Source organism: Hylaeus anthracinus, unplaced genomic scaffold (genome assembly GCF_026225885.1).
Source record: "Hylaeus anthracinus isolate JK02 unplaced genomic scaffold, UHH_iyHylAnth1.0_haploid 12000, whole genome shotgun sequence".
Lineage (NCBI taxonomy): Eukaryota > Metazoa > Arthropoda > Insecta > Hymenoptera > Colletidae > Hylaeus > Hylaeus anthracinus.
In genome coordinates, this window is record NW_026534347.1 from 3,805,763 (window position 1) to 3,824,384 (window position 18,622).

Consider the following 18,622-nt stretch of genomic DNA (forward strand, 5'->3'; position numbering starts at 1 on the left):
CTTGTTCCGCTTTTAATATCCTGCCGATGTAAAAAGTTCTAATATTCTTCATTTGTTTGATTGGAAGTCCGTCGTCGTAGCACTTTCCCTTACTTTTTCAACCGTTTGATATTTTACACTACCGTGAGGTAATTCCAACACGTCCGGATGTTGAAAAGTTCAGGCTCTTCGATCCGAAAGTTTTCTAGTTCTCGTACAATTCCGCTACGAAGTTGCCTTCGGTAATTCACTTTTCAAACGAAAGACGGGTATTTCAAGTGGCAATGAAGCGTCAAGTTGTGTGCAGTGTATAGACGAACATGTGCTCGATTAGTGAACAAACGAAGGGTTTTGAAAGGAACCTTGTACGAGTGCTTGCGGAAACCCTGAATGAGACGACGAACAAGAACACCAATTGCAGACGTTTCAACTGTCCTCTTGAAGACGTACAAACATTGTATCTTTGAAAAATTCTGTAAGAAATCTAGAAAGTGGATTATAATAATGGCGATTGAGAGATTGCTTCTTTCCGCAAGCGGTGCCTCGGGTACTATGCTCGAAGCAGTTTCGTAAAGAAGGTTGTGAACTTTATCTACTCGTAAAATGTGCCAACATGAAAAACCCAAACCTCTCTGTTTAAGTCCATTATGTCCTAGAAATCCATTGTGTTAAAAAAATAGAATTATTTCATTTGAGGAGAAGTAGAGGAGATAATATAGGAAAAATATTATCGTGTATAATCAAGTGTCGTGGACTACAGATCTAGGTACGAATGTTAAATATTCAAGCGGTGCTATAAATATTTCCAGTTCTCCACTACTATATTCTCGATTATCACTAAACATCTAAATAAAAAATTGAATGCCTCGAATGTAAAAATAAAGACACTCGTGTACCGATTAAGATGTTACTTAACAAAAATCGCATTTCTTGTACGTAACTGAGTTCCGTCAAGCTCGACGCTATCCCTTTGCTGCGTTAAGGAACACATATGATGCGCGAAACAAGTTCATAAGCACGCCAAAGATCCGTCGTCATAAGGGAAATCGCTTCGACTAAATCCACCCACGCCAACGTTTTAGGTTGAGCTGAATAATTCATACCGAAAGCCACTTACTTTACATATTTGATCAGCGCATGCCGTACAAGGGGCGCCGGCAGGAAAGTCCCGTTTATGCATGATAAATCTCCCTTGGTATCGTCGTCGTACGTCAAGGTGGTGTATGCCGTTTCCATGCTCTTCTTTCCGCCCAGTCTCCCGAACTCCGTTCCGTCAATTATGGGTTTATCGTGAAGATGGGATCCGCCAGATTTCCGTCGGTCGTTTTGCCCATGGCGCGGCGACACGGATAATTTCAAGTTCGACGTCATGTAAGCGTTGTAATCCTTCAGAGTCCTCGCTAGAACTTCATTCTCCAGGTCAAGAATTGGCAAGTCCTCCGCCGTTCGCGAGTAACCAAGCATTTTCTCGGCGTCGTACCTCGAGCTACCGAACCTTGATTCCCCTCGACTGTTGGAGCTCTGTTCCCTGCGTTCGTTGTTCGTGTGCGAAACTTCCGTCAACGTGCTGCCCAGAATACGGTTCTCCAAGCTCGCTGGATCCTCCCTCTGCGTCCTGGAAATCTCCCTCTCTAGCTGCTTGGAGAATTCTCTTTCCACGGTGTCCTCGTAGTTTTTGTAACGCGAGGTCGTCTGTGCGGATCGTTTGGTAGCCTCTGTGGTTAACTGATCCTGAAGATTTAACGACGCCGTGACGTTAGGGAAATCGGGGACAGAGCTATTTGAAAATGACTGCTCGTTTCTCCAATTCGAAGAATTGTAGTTGAGAACGTCTTCGATCGCGGGACCATCCAGTTTTTCGAGAACCAACGCGGCCGGTGCATCGTTCATTCGTCTTTTGAACTTGGAAGCCCTCTGCCCCTCGGTTTTCGTTTCGTTCTGTCTGGATCTCTTCCTTCCCCGTTTTCTGTCGCGATTCTTCCTTCTTCTTCGTCGCTCGGCGCGATACCTTCTCCCTGGAGAGTCTTTTGATTTCTTCGACTGACCGCCACCTTTCCCTCTGACTTCGTTCTCGCGAACATCTTCCGTGGATTCACGTTGACGGTCCACGTCACCGGTCTTGGACTCCTTGCCTCTGCGACGTTTTTTGCGGGCTCTGTCGCCGCCGTTTCCCTTCCGACGACTCGTCGACGTTGGCGCTGGAAAGGGTAATTATTCGCCTAGCATATTTACAGTGGTGAAATACGAACCTCCTAATTCTGATATCGTACGGTTCAGAACAAAAAGTTCAATTCTATCCTTGTCTAAAAAGGTGTCAGATTACTAATTGCGAAAAAAACGTTGATACTAAATTGCTATACATTTATTTATATATTATACGATTTAAATTTTGTTCGTTTCTGTCCGACGTTACATGCAGGTGTTGGCTGTTGATTCGAGCCGATTTGGAAAGCAAATGTTTCTACTCACTGCTATTCACGGGCGACCGAAGGGATGAATTAGTAGATGCATCTTCTGTGGGAACAAGGACCTTGTTCCTCTTACCGTCAGCCCGAGGCGTCGTTTCTGCTTCAGTCTCCGGCACCTCTGCCGCGTTCCGAGACGAGAGAGAACTCCCGTTCTCATCGAGTACCTTTTTGCTCTCGCGAGACGCATCCCAGCTAATGGACAACACAACCAAGCGTTTTTTTTTTATTTTTTTTTTTCGTTTCTCAGCAAAAGGAAAAGATTATACTTTGTACACCCTTCTCTCTTCGACATGGATAACGACGCGTATGTAGCACAGTGTTTAAAAAGCGGTATTTTATGGCCAAAATTCAATTTTTCAACGGGAATATTTAAAATTCTTTTTTTTCTAACGGCAAGGAGAAAGTTAGCGAAAGATACCACATGATGGAGAACGATAAAATATAATTTTTACATAAAAACGTAACATTAAAACACATTGTTGCGTAAGCATATATCTAAAGTCCACAAAAAAATTAATAAATCTTATTCAACCTTCATAAGCTTGCAAATTATGTATCACTGCTCGTTCCTCGTAAATTAATTCCGACCAGTACAATAGCCACGCCTAAATTTAATACGACCGCAAAGGGTAAAAGGAGTCACCGAAAATAATCTGTATACTAAGGGAGCCACGGGTCTAAAAAGTTTCTGAATCTCTAGACGATACAATACTTACGTGTACGATTGATCGGCATCGTCAGCCTGCAACTCGTCCCGCAGCACGTCTATCTTCCTCGCGACGCTTTTCCTGCCGAACGATTCCCGCGGTTCCGCATTTTGACAGCTTCCTACGAACATCGAAATCGACCTGTGCTCACTCTCTGACGGATACGAAGCATCCGATATAAAAACGAAGGGGTAAAAATGTAAATAAAAAACGATGAGAAACGGAATCGAAGTCTGGCCGCGATACACCGTTCTTGACGGGAACAGAGGCGTAGAAGAATTTCCATTTCCGGGGTTCGAGAAACTTTCATCTGGTCTATGTAGAAAGTTCTCGCAGTTTCAGATCTTGGAACTTCCCTTTGGTTCCGCTTCGAACTTCGACCGGAAGTCAATGGAAACCCGCGCTACTTTGAACTGCCGGGAATGGCACTTGCATACACCCCCACCGTTGCCACTCTACTCGACAGCTTTTCAGCTCGATATTGAACTTTTTGAACCGACGCCGACGGGATGGGAACGAACGGTTAAAGCAAAAGGCACCGTGAAACAAAAGTGACGGCTCGCATAGTCGTTTCGCGCGGCGATGCTCGCGGAAATCGCTACTCGGAACGTTTCGCCAACTGATGCAATTTGCTTATGAGCGAGCCGCTGCAATCTTTTCAAACGCGGCATTATAATGGGCAATCGTTGCGAGGAAACTTCCCGCCGTATAATTGGAACGAACTGGAAGGAACTGTTTAGTGTACCGAACTTTTTGTTGCTGGAGTACGCAATAGGAAACAGTTTTTGGCGTCCGTTGTTAGGGCACTCGAGACCGTCTGAACTGTTCGTGAGAATAAAAGTGTTTAAACAGTCGTATTATATTTATTGCTCTTACTCTGTTGTACCTTTTTGGTATTTCGTACATTTTTGATTTGTATTGATGTTTGAAGATGTTTAAGTAGTTGAATGAGCTTTTTCTCTACCTCCACAAATAAAAAACAAATAATGTAACGCTTCTTCGTTACACATTTAAATCATGTTAAATACTCAAAGAACCGATCTAATGGAAAAGTGAACCGAACTCGTTCTATTTCCACCACTTAGTGTCAAATCATTTTTCTACAGCTTTTTTTTAAAAAAAAAAAAACAACACAAGAGTATAAAATGTCAAAAAAACATTATAGGGGTGAAAATTGTAAAAGAATCTGTCGGAACTGCGTTCTAGTATAATGCAAAGTTATACTTTTCTTGAAAAAGTATTTGGAAAAGTAGCACGCCAGCGATTCGAAATACGTGGGACGAGAATTATGTCGCCGCGACTAGTGTGAGAAATGAAACTTGTCACGTAACCCATCGAGAAATTTGTGTGAGATCATCAACTTGTATAAAACTCCATTGACAAAGCAGCGTTTATAGGAATTTCAGGTCAGGGCACACACCGACCACGGTTTTAGATTTTATCACGCGACGCGAGACATTACGCCAAGCGAATTTACCTCCGGGAAATGATGAAATGCTTACTTGTGTTTATTTATACATAATTACTTCCCTCCTTCTTTTCAGCACACTCTGATAGGAATACACGGCAATTATTAGATGAACAATTTGGAAATGATTGGAAGTGCAGAACATCACTGCATCTTTTTATATGAGGGTTCATGAAGAATCAAGTAACGGCCACTACTCCTACATTGAAAATGATATAAAACCCAGAATTTTCGTCGTTTGTCCATCAATTAATGAAACAATGTTGCCAGATGTTCGTACGAATTTGATTAAAAAAATTAATAAATGTCTGAAAGACAACGGATGTCATTTTGAACATTTAATAAAATGACCAAAATGACTAATTGCAACGTATTCGAACCCCGCATCGATTAATTCTTTGTGAGAAATTAATTTTTGATCAAATATTCATTTTTTGAAATTAAAACTTCTTCCTTCGAAATTTCTTCTTTCCACAAAATCCTAATATTGATTAAAATATGTCGTACGACGAATGAAAATTAAGCAACCATTTATTCGTATACGTGTATAATAATAAGAGTCTAAATTATACAGTGAAATATTTGCCAACAAAAATATGAAAATGTAATCGTTCGATTGAAGGAATATTGAATGACAATAAGTTGGTTTCATTTGTCATGATTTGAATACAGCTTGGCCTATTTCTTGTCACCGTTTAAATATGATCAGTCGAGCGGTAGATATTCCGACGAGTGCCATTCATTTATTAATTATAGACTAATTAAGGTGAAGGGAATGAATGCGTTATATAGCAAAAAATCGAAGAAAGTTCCATTTAATTTCTTGGCATCCGAACGCCGTTAAATTACAAGCCCCCCTCGAAACCATTACATGCAGTAAGATGTAATATCTCTGCAGAAGCGGCGTGAACCGAGATATTTTTCAGCCCGTCGGCGTCCATCCTTTCCTCTTTCTCTCATTTGCTCTTAAAGTTGTAGATTAACTTCCAGGGTCGCGAACTACGCAAAGAAAAGTATAGTTCCGTGCTTTACTTAGAAGAGAGTTCAGAGTACTTAAGGCTCCTGAAAATGCCGAGGTAAGACTTTCCGTTCCCCTTTCGTATACACCGTCTCTCCTTTTTCTTCTTTTCACCAGCTTACCTGAGCGGGTAATTAAGACGTTGTGCCGGCGCAGACTCGAGGAACCCGTGAATACCGAAATTATTCTTCGTTTTAACGCAGGAGAACTTGATTCCGTGAAATATATGGTTAACCACTGTACATCGGTACAATGAAAAATTCGAAAGACTAGCAGTGGAGGGCAAATGCTCCTCGGAAAAACGCTTAGCATGAAACGGGTCAGTATTTAGCACTTCACATGAGGTGCGTTCGAACAGTAACTTATTTTTCATCGAATAAATATTTTAACTGAAAGTTATTTTATATTCTGTCCAAGTTTCTTTAATAATATTCAGAATAATTTTCTCAATACTTTCATTTCTCCTTGATAAGTCTGAAAATTCAGAATAATTTTTATCCTTTGTCAGAATTAAGAAAACTTAGCATGTTCAAAATAAAGATAATGTAATTATACACGTATAAAGTGCGTGTTAATATTGAAGGACAAAAATAGCCGAAGAAGACAAGAATTCTGACCGAAGAAGTTATATGGGTATATTAAACTTAAGATATTTGATTAATATCACTAGTCATTCAGCAGTTACTAATATTCTCCTCGATATAAATTCTCTTTCCTTGCAATAAGTTCTAACAAATCTCGGAATCCTGAAACTCTTCAAGCTATCCAGGCAAAAGAAGAGACAAAGGAAAGAACGAAACAATCTGTCTACAGAAGAAGGTATCAGTGAGATCGATCGATTGACGATGTCTTTCAATAAAAATCTCTCGGTTGGCGAATCTCGGCAAACTTGAAAGAATCCACCAATTCTTTGCTCCCGAGAGTAACGCGCAAATGGAAAATTGTAACACGTCTCCCAGTTAATGTTAACGGATGGGGTGGATTTTAGGACGGGTGCGCTCGTCTCTCGATTAAGTTGAAAGTAGTTTCCAAGTATCTAACGGTAGGAAAGTATAGACCTTCTGTATCCACAACACTTGCCGCGGTTTACTTGATTTAAGAGCTGGTTTCGTTAACCAAACATGTAATTAAGACCGAAGCGGAAGAGATACTTTCGTGCTGCTGGGATCCTCGAGAGCTAACGAAATCGATTTTACGAACGCATTCGTACGCAGCTGCGATCCTGTTCCAGATTTTATGGAACTAGTTTGCTTTGGTAGCAAGTTCCAATGAACTAAAAACAATCATGCAGTAATTCAGTTACGACGGTCTTCTATGTTTACATTCTTGAAAATAAAATGTAAAAGAGATGTCTTTCACTTTCGATTCTAAATCATTCGTTTCTTCTTGATTTAGGTCTAGAAGCAAATTTAATTTGGTATGCGAAATTTCTGTAGCACGAAGCTTTTTGAAATTGATTAAGTTTTCAGTAATGGGCTGTGTTTTGACTGTATTAAATGCATGGTGGCACTTTTGAAGAGCGGTTTTATAATCGTCATTCCACCATGGTGTAAATCGTTTTTAAATTTGCGGTGGTGGCTGCTGTTGCTGAGTTCATAATTTATAATAATAAATAAGTTTCAATATCCAACTTTTTAAAACAAGATCACGTAAACGTATTCCACTCGCAAGATTTAATAGTCGGATAAAGTTTCATTGAGAGGTTACCTCGTAGAACACCACTTTCTTGTTGCACCTGAACATTTAGAAACACTATTGACCGACAATGAGTCCCTCAAAAATAGCGCGTGTTCAATTTTACCGTTCGTTTCTCGGTACTGTGCTTCTATATATATACGCTCTGCGAGACGCGCCAGAGATCTGCGGAATTGAAGTACAACTTTTTGATTTTCTCACTGTCAGTATGTCAATAAGAAAACAACATTAACGGAATAAACGTACATCCCTCGATCACTACGTACTACTTTCATTCTCGAACAAGTTCACATTTAACCACGATAAAATGTGAACTTCTATAAAGCGTACTTTTCATCTAGTTTGATTCGATTGTAATTTCGAGCGTCTCTCGAAACTGTAATTACGCGTCTTACATATACAATTTTAATAATAGATTTCATTTTCACATGAGAATAACAGTTTTTACAGAATTAGTACTTCAAGTAAATTCTGACAGCGTCTTCTCTGCACGACGCATGTAAAATTGATGTAAAAATAACATTTAACTCTTCGATCTCGTATGTCTGCTTCAAAGAGACATTGTAAGTCTAACCAATTTTGTTAATAGTCACAAAGGAAAAAGTTACGCGAGCGCAATTTAAAAATTGCACGTTACTTTGACGATTCCCATTCAAATTAAAAGAAAAAACAAACCAAAATATGGTGTGCAGGGTCAGGTCCACCTGAATAATTCGCTTGTTTTTAATGGTAGAAAAAGTCTCTAGTAATAAAAAAAATGTTTGCATATTAAATAAAACACCGAACCACCTCTTTCAAGGACCTCCAACATTTTTGGAACACCCTGTATATGTATATCTCCTGCAAAACTCAACGAATTCTTTTAAAAGTTCATGGGTAATAGTTTGTTATGTATAAGCTAATAATCTTCCTAAAAATTATAAACGATTTTATTGATTTATCTGAAAAATACGAGTCACGACATTCGTAATTATTAGTGTCTGAATATGTCTGAATAAAATGAAAACACCCGAACCTCCAAAGGCAAAAATTCCTTTTTTCTGAAAAGTCGTAACACCACGTTGCAGAATATCGAGGCCAGAATTGGTCGTAAATCCGGGGAAAATATTAAATAAGGACGGCCCGATTCACATTTACGATCGAACAAAAGCAAGCAATTTCTGTCCCGTGAATTGTTTCAATCGTTGCGCTCGTATTCAGCGACACGGCCTAAGATGCAACACAACAGCATTTATCTCCTCCTTGTAAGAACACCGAGTCGGACAACGTAATGGAATTTTTTCATCAGCGAGGTTTTTCACTGACACGCTGGACTAAAATCGCCTTCGTACCCCTTATCAGGTCTTACTTCCGCGTCGTGACGACTAAGAGCTACGATTTGCAGCAGTATTGCAGCGCCCGAACGAAGAAATTTCATTTTGCGCAAAGGAGAGAGAAAAAGGATCTCTCGCGGGATCGGGAGTAATCGAATAGCCGGCGGTGCTTTGTCGATGTATCCGGAATACTCGCGAGAGTTAATGATCGATGAAGAAAACCACGATGGAACGAGCATTTCTGCGCCAATATCGGTTCACGTAATGAGACGCGTTCGGTCAGAATACGGAAATTGTTTAACACTTTGAACGCCGCGTCACCCACATACGGATGACGGAGCTTTTCGCTAAGGAACTTCAACAAATGTTTTCAAGGACTAAGTGTTGATGGAAACTGATCTGGATAGAATTCGTAAATTTTGATGAGAATACTAAAATGAGTAATACGACAAATGTTAGATTCTACAGTTTCTGATTGTCTCGAGACAAAATTTTAGTTCTGTAAACGTTTCCATGTGAATCCATGGCAGTCAACGCGTTAATCAATTTACATCTGGAGATGAAACCATCTGAATGGACATTATACCTGTACAACATTGTCTTTCTTTGCACACTCTCCGACAGTCGAATATTTTAGTTGAATTTTATGTTGTCAGGATAATAGTCCGGGAGACAATTATGTTGTTCAGAATCGTCTCAGCTACCCCCCATTTCCGGCTCCTACGCGAGTTTTGGGACACTCTGTATGTAATCGGTGAATTCTTGAATCTACTTGGAAATTCATGAAATCATTATCCCTCCCAAACTAATGTAAACCAACTGTGAGAAAATAACAGCACATTTTCATTTGATGCTTGACACTGGCGTTTCGAGCGATTGCGTCGCCATACGTGAGACGCCAGCGTCAACCAGAAAAAAACTTGAAATTTTTCAACATTAAGGGGCAAAGTTTGATGTTAATTGGATTGCTGGGTCCATAACCTTATTTATTTTGAATAACAACTTCGATAGAATACAGCTCGTTACACTAATCACCACGTGATACGGTTGAATTCGTTCGGTGTTGTATTAATTATATATATATATATATATATATATATATATATATTCATTTTAAATAAAATTATTTAATAATATATTACATTTTAAGCTAAGATGCGAAATAGAGCGACAGTCACCCTCTGCCATTTTCAATGGCGATTTATCGCGCCAAGCGATATAGCGCCTAGTTCGGAGACATTTGAAATCCGATCGAACATTGCTCCGTTTATACAAAAGTTATAAGCAAACATCATTTGTTGTATATTATAATGCTTTCTTCGTAACCATTCTCTTTTCAGATAAATATTGCCCTGTTTCATTTGCAATTTCATGTTTGAAATAAAAAATGACGAAAAATTAGAAAATGCACCGAGGAAAGGGTTTCGTTTTAACTACGATTATATTCAATAATCAAATATCCAAATAATCGAGTTTACTGTTTACAAATTCGAAAAGCGATAACCTGCAGAGAAACAATCATAATAGCTGTATACATAGATATTGCTCAATGTCCAGGAAAATTCTGAGATAACGGATACGTGTAAAGATTTGTAGATCTTCGAGAAAGGAATTGGTCGTACGAAGCTGTCAAATTGGATTATTTGAGACAACATCGAAATGATAGGATTTTAGACCTGTGGTCGAGAGGTTTCGATTAGATCCACAGAAAATTCTTATCTAAACGATATTTTCCTCGCGAAAATTTGGCGAGAGCAGCGGTGCATGCCAAAAGTGCATAAAATAGCTATTCTCCGTATTTCATGGCATCCAGAGGACGATAAAATATTCTCCGGAGTACACTTTGTACGGAAATTCATTCGTCCGAGAGCTCGTAGATATTACGCGCTTAATATACCAAAGGGAGTCGTTGCATCTGACAGTCCGCTCGTCCGAGTATGCGAATTTCAAGAAGGTCATCCAAACCTCCATGGAATTTGTATTGGAACAGCACCAAACGTTGAACATCTTGACAAGTTGATCGCGGTGCAATTTACGACATTTCAACGAAAGGTTTTGAGTGGTATCGAATGCAATATCCATTACTACATTTTCTCTGCTTGTTCGATTACTCTGCTCTGTACCGCGTCTTATACTTTCACGTTTAAACTTTTCGGTGCTTTGCGCGAGTATACTCGTCAAATTATTTTGTTCTTGTCGTGCTCAAGACGAGATAAGATTCTTGAGTAACGTCGCCAAATAATTAAATCACTACTCCACCAGTTTTCACTAACACATGCGTTGTATCTTGGAAAATTCTCATATTTATCCAATTAAAGCCATTTTCTTTTAGTTTCTAGAATCGCGTTTCTTTCTTTTAAATGAATATCCAGTAACGAACTCTACACTCTTCGATTTAACTTCCAACAACATTCGAACGAAGCAATGTGCCCGTATTTGAAATGAAGAGCATTATTTTCAAATGATCTCGTCAAGCATTAAACGTTTTCAACTTATAGTTCGAAACAATTTTAAGAATTTCACTTAAAAACAAATTTCAACAAATTCCATCGTAACATAATTTCAAACTATTGATGGGTAAATTACGCGAATTCAATGACTCCAATATAACATGTGCGCATGTAGTGACTCTGGCTGATCAAATACGTACTCAAATACATTGAGCCACATTAATATTCGGATACTTAACATTTTCATTTTGTCGCTTTGTAACTTTATCTATGATAAAATATAAAGTAATTGAGGTACAACGAGTCTAGCTAGTAAAAGTATAGAGTTTATGTATTTAATTCATAATATTCTTAATAAATTAACAACATCAACAAGCAATATTGAAATAGAAAAGATGTTATTCGTAAAAAAGGATACCCGACGAAATATTAGAATTTTAGTATGCATTCAAATATTAAAGTAACGTAAAAATTAGACATTATTTTGATAGAGATTTCTTTGATAAAAACCATTATAAATGAAATGGATAATCTTTGTACATAATTAACTAGACCCATCGTTTTAATACAATATTCGAATCACTTTATCCTTCATTCTAGACAAAGTTATTACACAGTACGAATTGCAAAGTGCCCGAATACTAGTTACTCGCTATACTTTTTACTAAATTACGAAGATGATTTTAAGCCAGCTATCCAGAGCGTTTAATGCTTATCCAATACCTTTGCAAGTGATGATGTTTTATTTGATTTTATTTAATTCGTCGAAATTATTGCGAATACACGATAACTCACACAAAACAAAATATGCGCCACTAAACGAACGAGCTTTCATCAGACGACCGGCGGATTGTCTGATATTTTTCTGACATCTTTTTGAAACGATAAAATCCGATGAAATCTAATCAGTTTACTCACCGAACGGCAGGCCGAGTCCGAGAAAAACCAATACGACACAAAGAATCCACAAAAATTTTGCATTTTTCTTAGTACACATGGTGCGCGGTGCTCTTATCAATCGTTTTCAAACACCCGTGCCGTATCGCGCGGCCACTTGCGCGGCTCTGAGAGTTCCTCGTTAGATTTCGAGTTTGAATCTCGGTCTTTCTCTGTTTCGCTCTTCCTCCCTCACGCAGCCACCGAAAGAGCAGTTCAGCGCCTGCCCGCTGACAACGTTATTCCAAGGGTACGTGGTGTAAGTGGCGCCACATTGCAGATAGTTTGCGAAACCCTTATACGGCAAACCTGGTGGATAAACGAGGTAGGTAAAGTAATTTGATTTCCGTTTAAAAAATGTCAGTAGACAATTACCTGGGTAATTGATAGCTGAAAATAAAGTAACAACTTGCTATAATGTGAGAAAGAAATGTTTCTATAATTATATGTAACAATGATCAAACAGGTTCAGCGGTTTTGCAGGTTCCTTTAGAATCGATGGTGATAAAGCAGATATTCCTAATGCCGTTTCCGTAGCAATTTTGCTACATTATTCTATCTACAGATATTGTATGGAATAAGCTATAGACACTCAACAAACACTAATATGAATACTAAATGGTTTGTATACGATAATACGTCCAATATTATATGTCACATAGCTGTGTATCTGTCAATTCTAAATTTTCTGTATTACCAGCATGCATTATTTACATGAATTTATCAAGATGGCGTATAATTATGAGTCCTTATGGAACTTTTTGTATGAGAAGAAAGTGGTTCATAGCAGAATATGTCCAAAGTGTTAGAATGACTTAGCTCTAGCTAATGCTTCCGGAAATCGTTTATTTCATTGCACGAACACCTATTATAAAGTTACAAAAGATCGAAAGCTACGAAGAGTGATATGCAATTTCAAAATTACAACTAATTTCAATTTAAAAATATATCGATTTATTGGCTAATTTTTGTTGGTACAATCACCACGACATGACTGTTTAATGAACGAGCTGGAACTAAACGATAGAGATGTAGTCGATTGGTCAGAATTTTGTCGAGAGGTAACATATGACATACAGTTATCATTTCACACTATGTACTTATTTGCGGTAATTGGTGGACCGCATAAAATTGTTGAAATAGATGAGGCCAAAATAGGCAAGAGAAAGTATAAGAGAGGGGGTGTAATACAAGAACAATGGATTTTCGATGGTACCGAGCGAGATAGTAAACAAGTTTTAGTAAACAAATTGGAATACAGAAAATTTTATAGATCCTCAAACTGGTGTTCCCACATAAAATATGAAAAGATTGTGGAGGGATACGAGACCAAATATTCATCGCTATAGGATTCGTGAATATCATTATACGAATTACGTCGCAGAAATTTTATTTAAAAGAATTTAAATACTGATTAAATTTTCATTTTACATACTCCTCAACTGTTTCTTATATTAAGACCACAGTAACCATCTATTCATTATCGACTTATTATATGATTTTTATATTCTAATAACTTTTTAATAAAGAACAAACGACGGCTAAAATCTCTTGGATGTTATTCAAGGGAGTGACCTTGACAACATATGTCAATTATGAATTAAAAATATATATATTCTATTTATTATTTTGTGAAGGAAATGCAGTCAAGTCCATTGTTAATACTTTGCTTTCCAAACACTCGCCAACCTATGATTTAGAGGAAAAGATATTAACAAATTTTAAAATATATAAAACAGAAACCATATATAAATATGAACGTACGTCAGGGGAAATTCCAATTAACGCATCAGCATGCGAATAAAATTCTTCTTTCAAAGATATAACAATAGTTTGTAAGGAGCTTGTTTTATTGCGTATGTAACTGGCAACTTTTCCGATATTAGTATTATCTAAGGCAGCATCAATTTCATCCAAGACAAAAAATGGTGCAGGTTGGAAACTGTAATTATAACAAAATTAGATTATACCTTGAATACAATAAAAACAATGAAGGACCAAAATAATATATACATAATTACCTATGAATTGCAAACAATAGAGCTAATGCTGCAACAGTTTTTTCTCCTCCAGATAGATTAGACATTGGCTGAAATCGTTTCCCTGGTGCTACACAATTGTAGTTAATACCATCCAAATAAGGTTCTTCTGGATTCTCAGGGCCAAGAAATGCTTGAGCGGATTGATTTTTTGCTAAACTCTGATATAATGTAAATTTTCATATATTATTTTAACTTCTGTTTACAATGTATGTGTAGATTGTCTATTTAAATATAAATATAAACTGACCTTATAAATCGGATCAATTTCGTTAGCTACATGCTCGAAACAGGCCATAAATCTGTCGTGTCTTTCCTTCTTTATTTTCTCAAATTGTGTTTTTGCCTTTTTTGCTTTCTTACGAGATTGTTCAAATTCTTCGTTAGTCTCTTGTAATTTCTCTTTTGCAAGATGTAATTTTTGTATTGCCTTCATATTGGGGGCTTGAATGCGTTGAATAGTACCTTGCAAATCATTAATCATCTTTGTTAGTTTGTCATATGTTTTTTTAACACAATCTTCATCTAAATCTTTTAATCTGTCGCTAAGAAGCTCATAATCTATAGTAATTTGTCTTTCACGTTCGTATTGTTGCAGAGTACTAGACGATAAGTCGTTACTGGTTTCTGAGCTATTAGTCGTAGATTCGCGAGCTATATCTTCCATATTTCCATGGAGCATCGGAATTGCAATATCTTCCATCTTGCACTGCATTAAAATAGCATGGCGTTCGGCTCTTATTTGTTCAATTTTCGACTCGATACCATTCATCTGTTTTTGAGCAGCTTGAATAGTCTTTGCAATTGCTCCAACATCACGCCTAGCTTTACCTATTTCGTCGTCTTTTTGATCAACTTCTAGTTTCTTTGCATTTCGTTCTGTTTTCAGTTGTTCCATTTGAGTCTCATCGTTATCTATTTCTGCCTTTTGTTTCGATTCAGTTTGTCGTGCAGTTTCAAGTTTATCTTCCGCATCTTGAACAGCACGTTCCCAGCGCAAAACGTTATTCTCCGTATCGCGTTGTCTTTCAAAGTCTAATTGATTGTAAATGCGATTACACTGATTTTCAAACTCCATTCTCTTCTTTGCTCTTTCTTGTTGCGATCGTAATTCCCTTTCTTCATATTGACGAATATTAGATACGCCTATTTGTTCACAAAAGCTAGCGAATACATCGTCCTCGACATTATTCATTTTTTCTTTAATATTTTGTATTTCTTGATCTCTTTCCGCCATTGTCGTTTCAATCGCAGTTATTGTTGGACCAAACATATTCAATTCATTTTGAAGAGAATCTAATTTCACTTCAAGTTCTGCAATTTGCTTTTGAGTGGCAACCAAATCGCTTTTACTATATTTTAAACGTGTTTCCAAACCGCGTATTTGAGATTCAACTGTATTTAATTCTGATTCTTTTCGTGATTTTTTCAAAGAATCGCGTAGCTCTTCCGTTAATTTTTCTTTTTGTGTCTTAAGTTGTGACATCTGTTTTTCATCCCATCTTTTTGCTTTCTTGGCCAAATCCAAACTGCCACCGGATATAATTCCGCCTTTTTGATAAAATGTTCCGTCCAATGCAACACAATCATATCTTGCTTTTTTATCTATCTCATAGGCTACTTTGTTTGCATCTTCGGGTGTTTCGCATACGAGAGCGTTATTTGTAGCAAATAAGACGGCCCTGTCGATATCTTTAGGCGAGAAATGTAAAACATCGTACAATAATTTTACGTTCTTGGGTTCTTGTATGTTCCTTAGTCTTTCTTTCAGTGGTTTCGCTTGAATATAATCCAGTGGAAGGAATGTTTCTGGTTCAAGATACTGCTCTTTTAAATATTGGATACATTGTCTTGCTGTTTTTTCAGTATCCACAACAATTGCTTCCATATATTTTCCAAGAACTTTAGTGATGGCAACATTGTATCTCTTATGGATAGGTTGACACATATTGTACATGCGATCATACACGCCAGGGAAAAGACGTTTAAAATTCTCGACAATTTCAGTTTTCTTTTTATTTCTTGATACCTCATGTTTATCAACTTTAGCATCGCCAAGTTGTTCGGAAATATTTTCTAATTCTCTTTGAATGGTCTGTATTCTGTCTTTTGAAGTACGAACATCGGACTGTAAATCACCTCTTAATTTTTTCTGATCTTCTAACGCGGCTTCGGATGTTCGTATGTGTTCTTCTAGCTTTTCTACTCTTTTAAGAGCTTCGTCTCGCTCGTGTCCTCTTTGTTTATGTTTATTTTCGATTTCAGTCTTCTTTCTTCCTTCATTATCAAGCCTGTCTTGATCAGATTTTTGTTCGCGATTAATTGAATCAAGGAGTTGTAAGTATCTTGCAGATTGCTTGCCTGCTTCCTCTTTCAAGCGATTGTATTCTTTAACCTGTTCATCTTCCAATTGCACGTCTCTACCCTGCAATTGTGACTGTCCAGCTATGCTTGCTTCGTAAGCTGCTTTAGCTTCCTCAACTTGCCGCAATTCTTCTTGAAGTTCATGTATATCTTTCTTGTGAGCTTCGTCTGCAGTGCGCGCTTGTGCTAACGATTTTCGAGCAGATTCGACTTTCTTTTGCATATGTGCAACTCGTTCTTTAGCTTTAATAAACGTAGGTCTTTTCTTTGTAATTTCAGCTTCTACTTCTCGAATATCTTGTTCTATTTTAGCAAGATCACGTGTTAATTTACCAGCTTCCTTCTTTTTTTCTTTTAATAATTCCTCTGCTTTCTCTCTTTTTTTTTCAATTTTTTCTATTTCGTGTTGTTTCTTCTTTTGTAAAACTTCTAAATTTTCTATAGATTTTTCATTATGAAATAAACGAAACAATTGCAACTCAACTTGTTTTTCAACATACTCTTCCTTCAATCGTTGATATTTTTCGGCTTCTTCTTTCTCTAATTTTGCTTCTTTTCTTTCTGCAGCAATTCCTTTCTTCTTTTGATATGAAAATTGCGTTTCTTCCTCTGCTTTCAGCATTTCTGTTCTTAATCTTTCGTATTCTGCTTTCAACACCCCAGAATTACTGATTTCTTCAAAAAGTGCAGTACGTTCTTTTGGATTTTTCATAGCTATTGATTCAACAGCCCCTTGGAATACTAAAAAATTTTTTGCTTTGACGTTAATACCTAACTGTTCTAACTCGTTTAGGTATACTTGGCTGGTAACAATCTATGCATGAAAGGTAAAAATTGTTCAAAATATTCTATTTATTAAACAGTTAAATAATTCAATACTTATTGAAAATTATATTAAACTAACATTATTATTTATTCTATATTCTGAGGATGAGCTTTGTACAGAACGCATAAAACTCTTTTCTGTACCATCTTCTAATTCGAAGACTGCTGTGACGGATGCACTGTAATTCATATAAATTTCAAATTTATTATACGTTCATAACAATGTTGACAAGAAGTGTAATGGCTTGAAATGAAAATATTTTTAAATTCCAAATTTCTTGGAAAGTGACATACAAACTTATGTACTTGTAGTCTAATGCAAGAAATAAAAAATACCTGCGAGCGACTGGCATTTCTATTGATGCACCATGAATCAGCTCGCTTAATCTTTTCACACGCAAACTACTTGTCTTTTCTCCCATAACGAAACTAATTGCATCCATGCAATTCGACTTTCCTGTATAGAAGGAATTTGATAATACCATATGAATAATGAATATAATTTATAAAGTAAACGTAACAAATTGTATTAAATAAAAACATAGCCAGATCACTACGCCGCGTAAATCGTAAACTTGCCAACGTAACTTACCAGAGCCATTAGGACCGACAACTGCAGTAAATGGTTTAAGAGGTCCTATAATGAGTCTTCCTTTGTACGATTTAAAATTATCTACTTCAATATATTTCAGTGAAGCTGGCATTTTGGAAATAAATAAGTAAATCCACAAGTGTTCACGAACAACAACAAACTAAAGTACTTCGCGGTTTCGATAAACTATAGGAAGAGAGGAAGAGAGGAAGCAAGAGTCGCAGCCCTCAACCGACACAGGTATGCCGCTAGATGTCGCAACCAACATGAAATTATTCAAAACATAAATTCTCTTCTTTTCTCACCATATTGTACATCATAATTACCATAATTCAACATCTAAGTAATGATTTGTACATTAACAATTCGCTTCATCTAGTTATTTAAATAAATAAAATACAGAAAATGTAACGCCATCTATCGGCGAACTGCCCAAGTTTATCGTGAAATAGTTCCATCTTTTCGTCGCTAGATGGCGCCACATTTTTTTATATTTTCATTTATTTAAATATTTGATGTCAGTCAATTATTAGTCTTCAAATCAACAATTGGATGTTGAATGATGATAATTATGATGTAAAATTACAGTTATATGCCGAGAAAAGGAGAGAATTCATGTTTTAAATAATATTATGTTCGTGGCGACATCTAGCGGCAGTAGGTGAAAACTATTTCACGACAAACTTGGGCGGTTTGCTGAGAGATGGCGCCACATTTTTTATATTTCATGTATTTAAATATTTGATGTCAGTCAATTATTAGTCTTCA

The 18,622-nt window shown here is 37.1% G+C and overlaps 2 protein-coding genes across 4 annotated transcripts in view; both read right to left on the bottom strand.

The window, feature by feature from the left end:
- The window catches only part of LOC128890072 (uncharacterized), a 30,919-nt gene extending 18,747 nt beyond the window's left edge, over positions 1 to 12,172 (bottom strand). For both annotated transcript variants that reach the window (XM_054148266.1, XM_054148265.1), the window contains exons 1-4: positions 12,017 to 12,172; positions 3,164 to 3,275; positions 2,449 to 2,639; positions 1,097 to 2,177 (exon numbers count right to left, since the gene is read on the bottom strand). In XM_054148266.1, the coding sequence (XP_054004241.1) occupies positions 1,097 to 2,177; positions 2,449 to 2,639; positions 3,164 to 3,275; positions 12,017 to 12,095 (1,463 nt within the window). In that variant the 5' untranslated portion in view covers positions 12,096 to 12,172. The remainder of the gene's footprint in view (positions 1 to 1,096; positions 2,178 to 2,448; positions 2,640 to 3,163; positions 3,276 to 12,016) is intronic.
- A 1,235-nt stretch (positions 12,173 to 13,407) lies between these two features.
- LOC128890071 (structural maintenance of chromosomes protein 1A-like) lies at positions 13,408 to 18,063 on the bottom strand. Of its 2 annotated transcripts, XM_054148262.1 has the most exons (7): positions 17,855 to 18,063; positions 17,599 to 17,719; positions 17,342 to 17,441; positions 14,324 to 17,251; positions 14,056 to 14,234; positions 13,799 to 13,976; positions 13,408 to 13,723 (listed from the first exon to the last, which is right to left on the bottom strand). In XM_054148262.1, the coding sequence occupies exons 1-7, from the start codon at positions 17,964 to 17,966 to the stop codon at positions 13,652 to 13,654; spliced, it is 3,690 nt and encodes a 1,229-aa protein (XP_054004237.1). In that variant the 5' UTR covers positions 17,967 to 18,063; the 3' UTR covers positions 13,408 to 13,651. The 2 variants fall into 2 exon arrangements, with proteins under 2 accessions (XP_054004237.1, XP_054004238.1); XM_054148263.1 differs by lacking the exons at positions 17,342 to 17,441; positions 17,855 to 18,063.
- Positions 18,064 to 18,622: the final 559 nt, after the last annotated feature.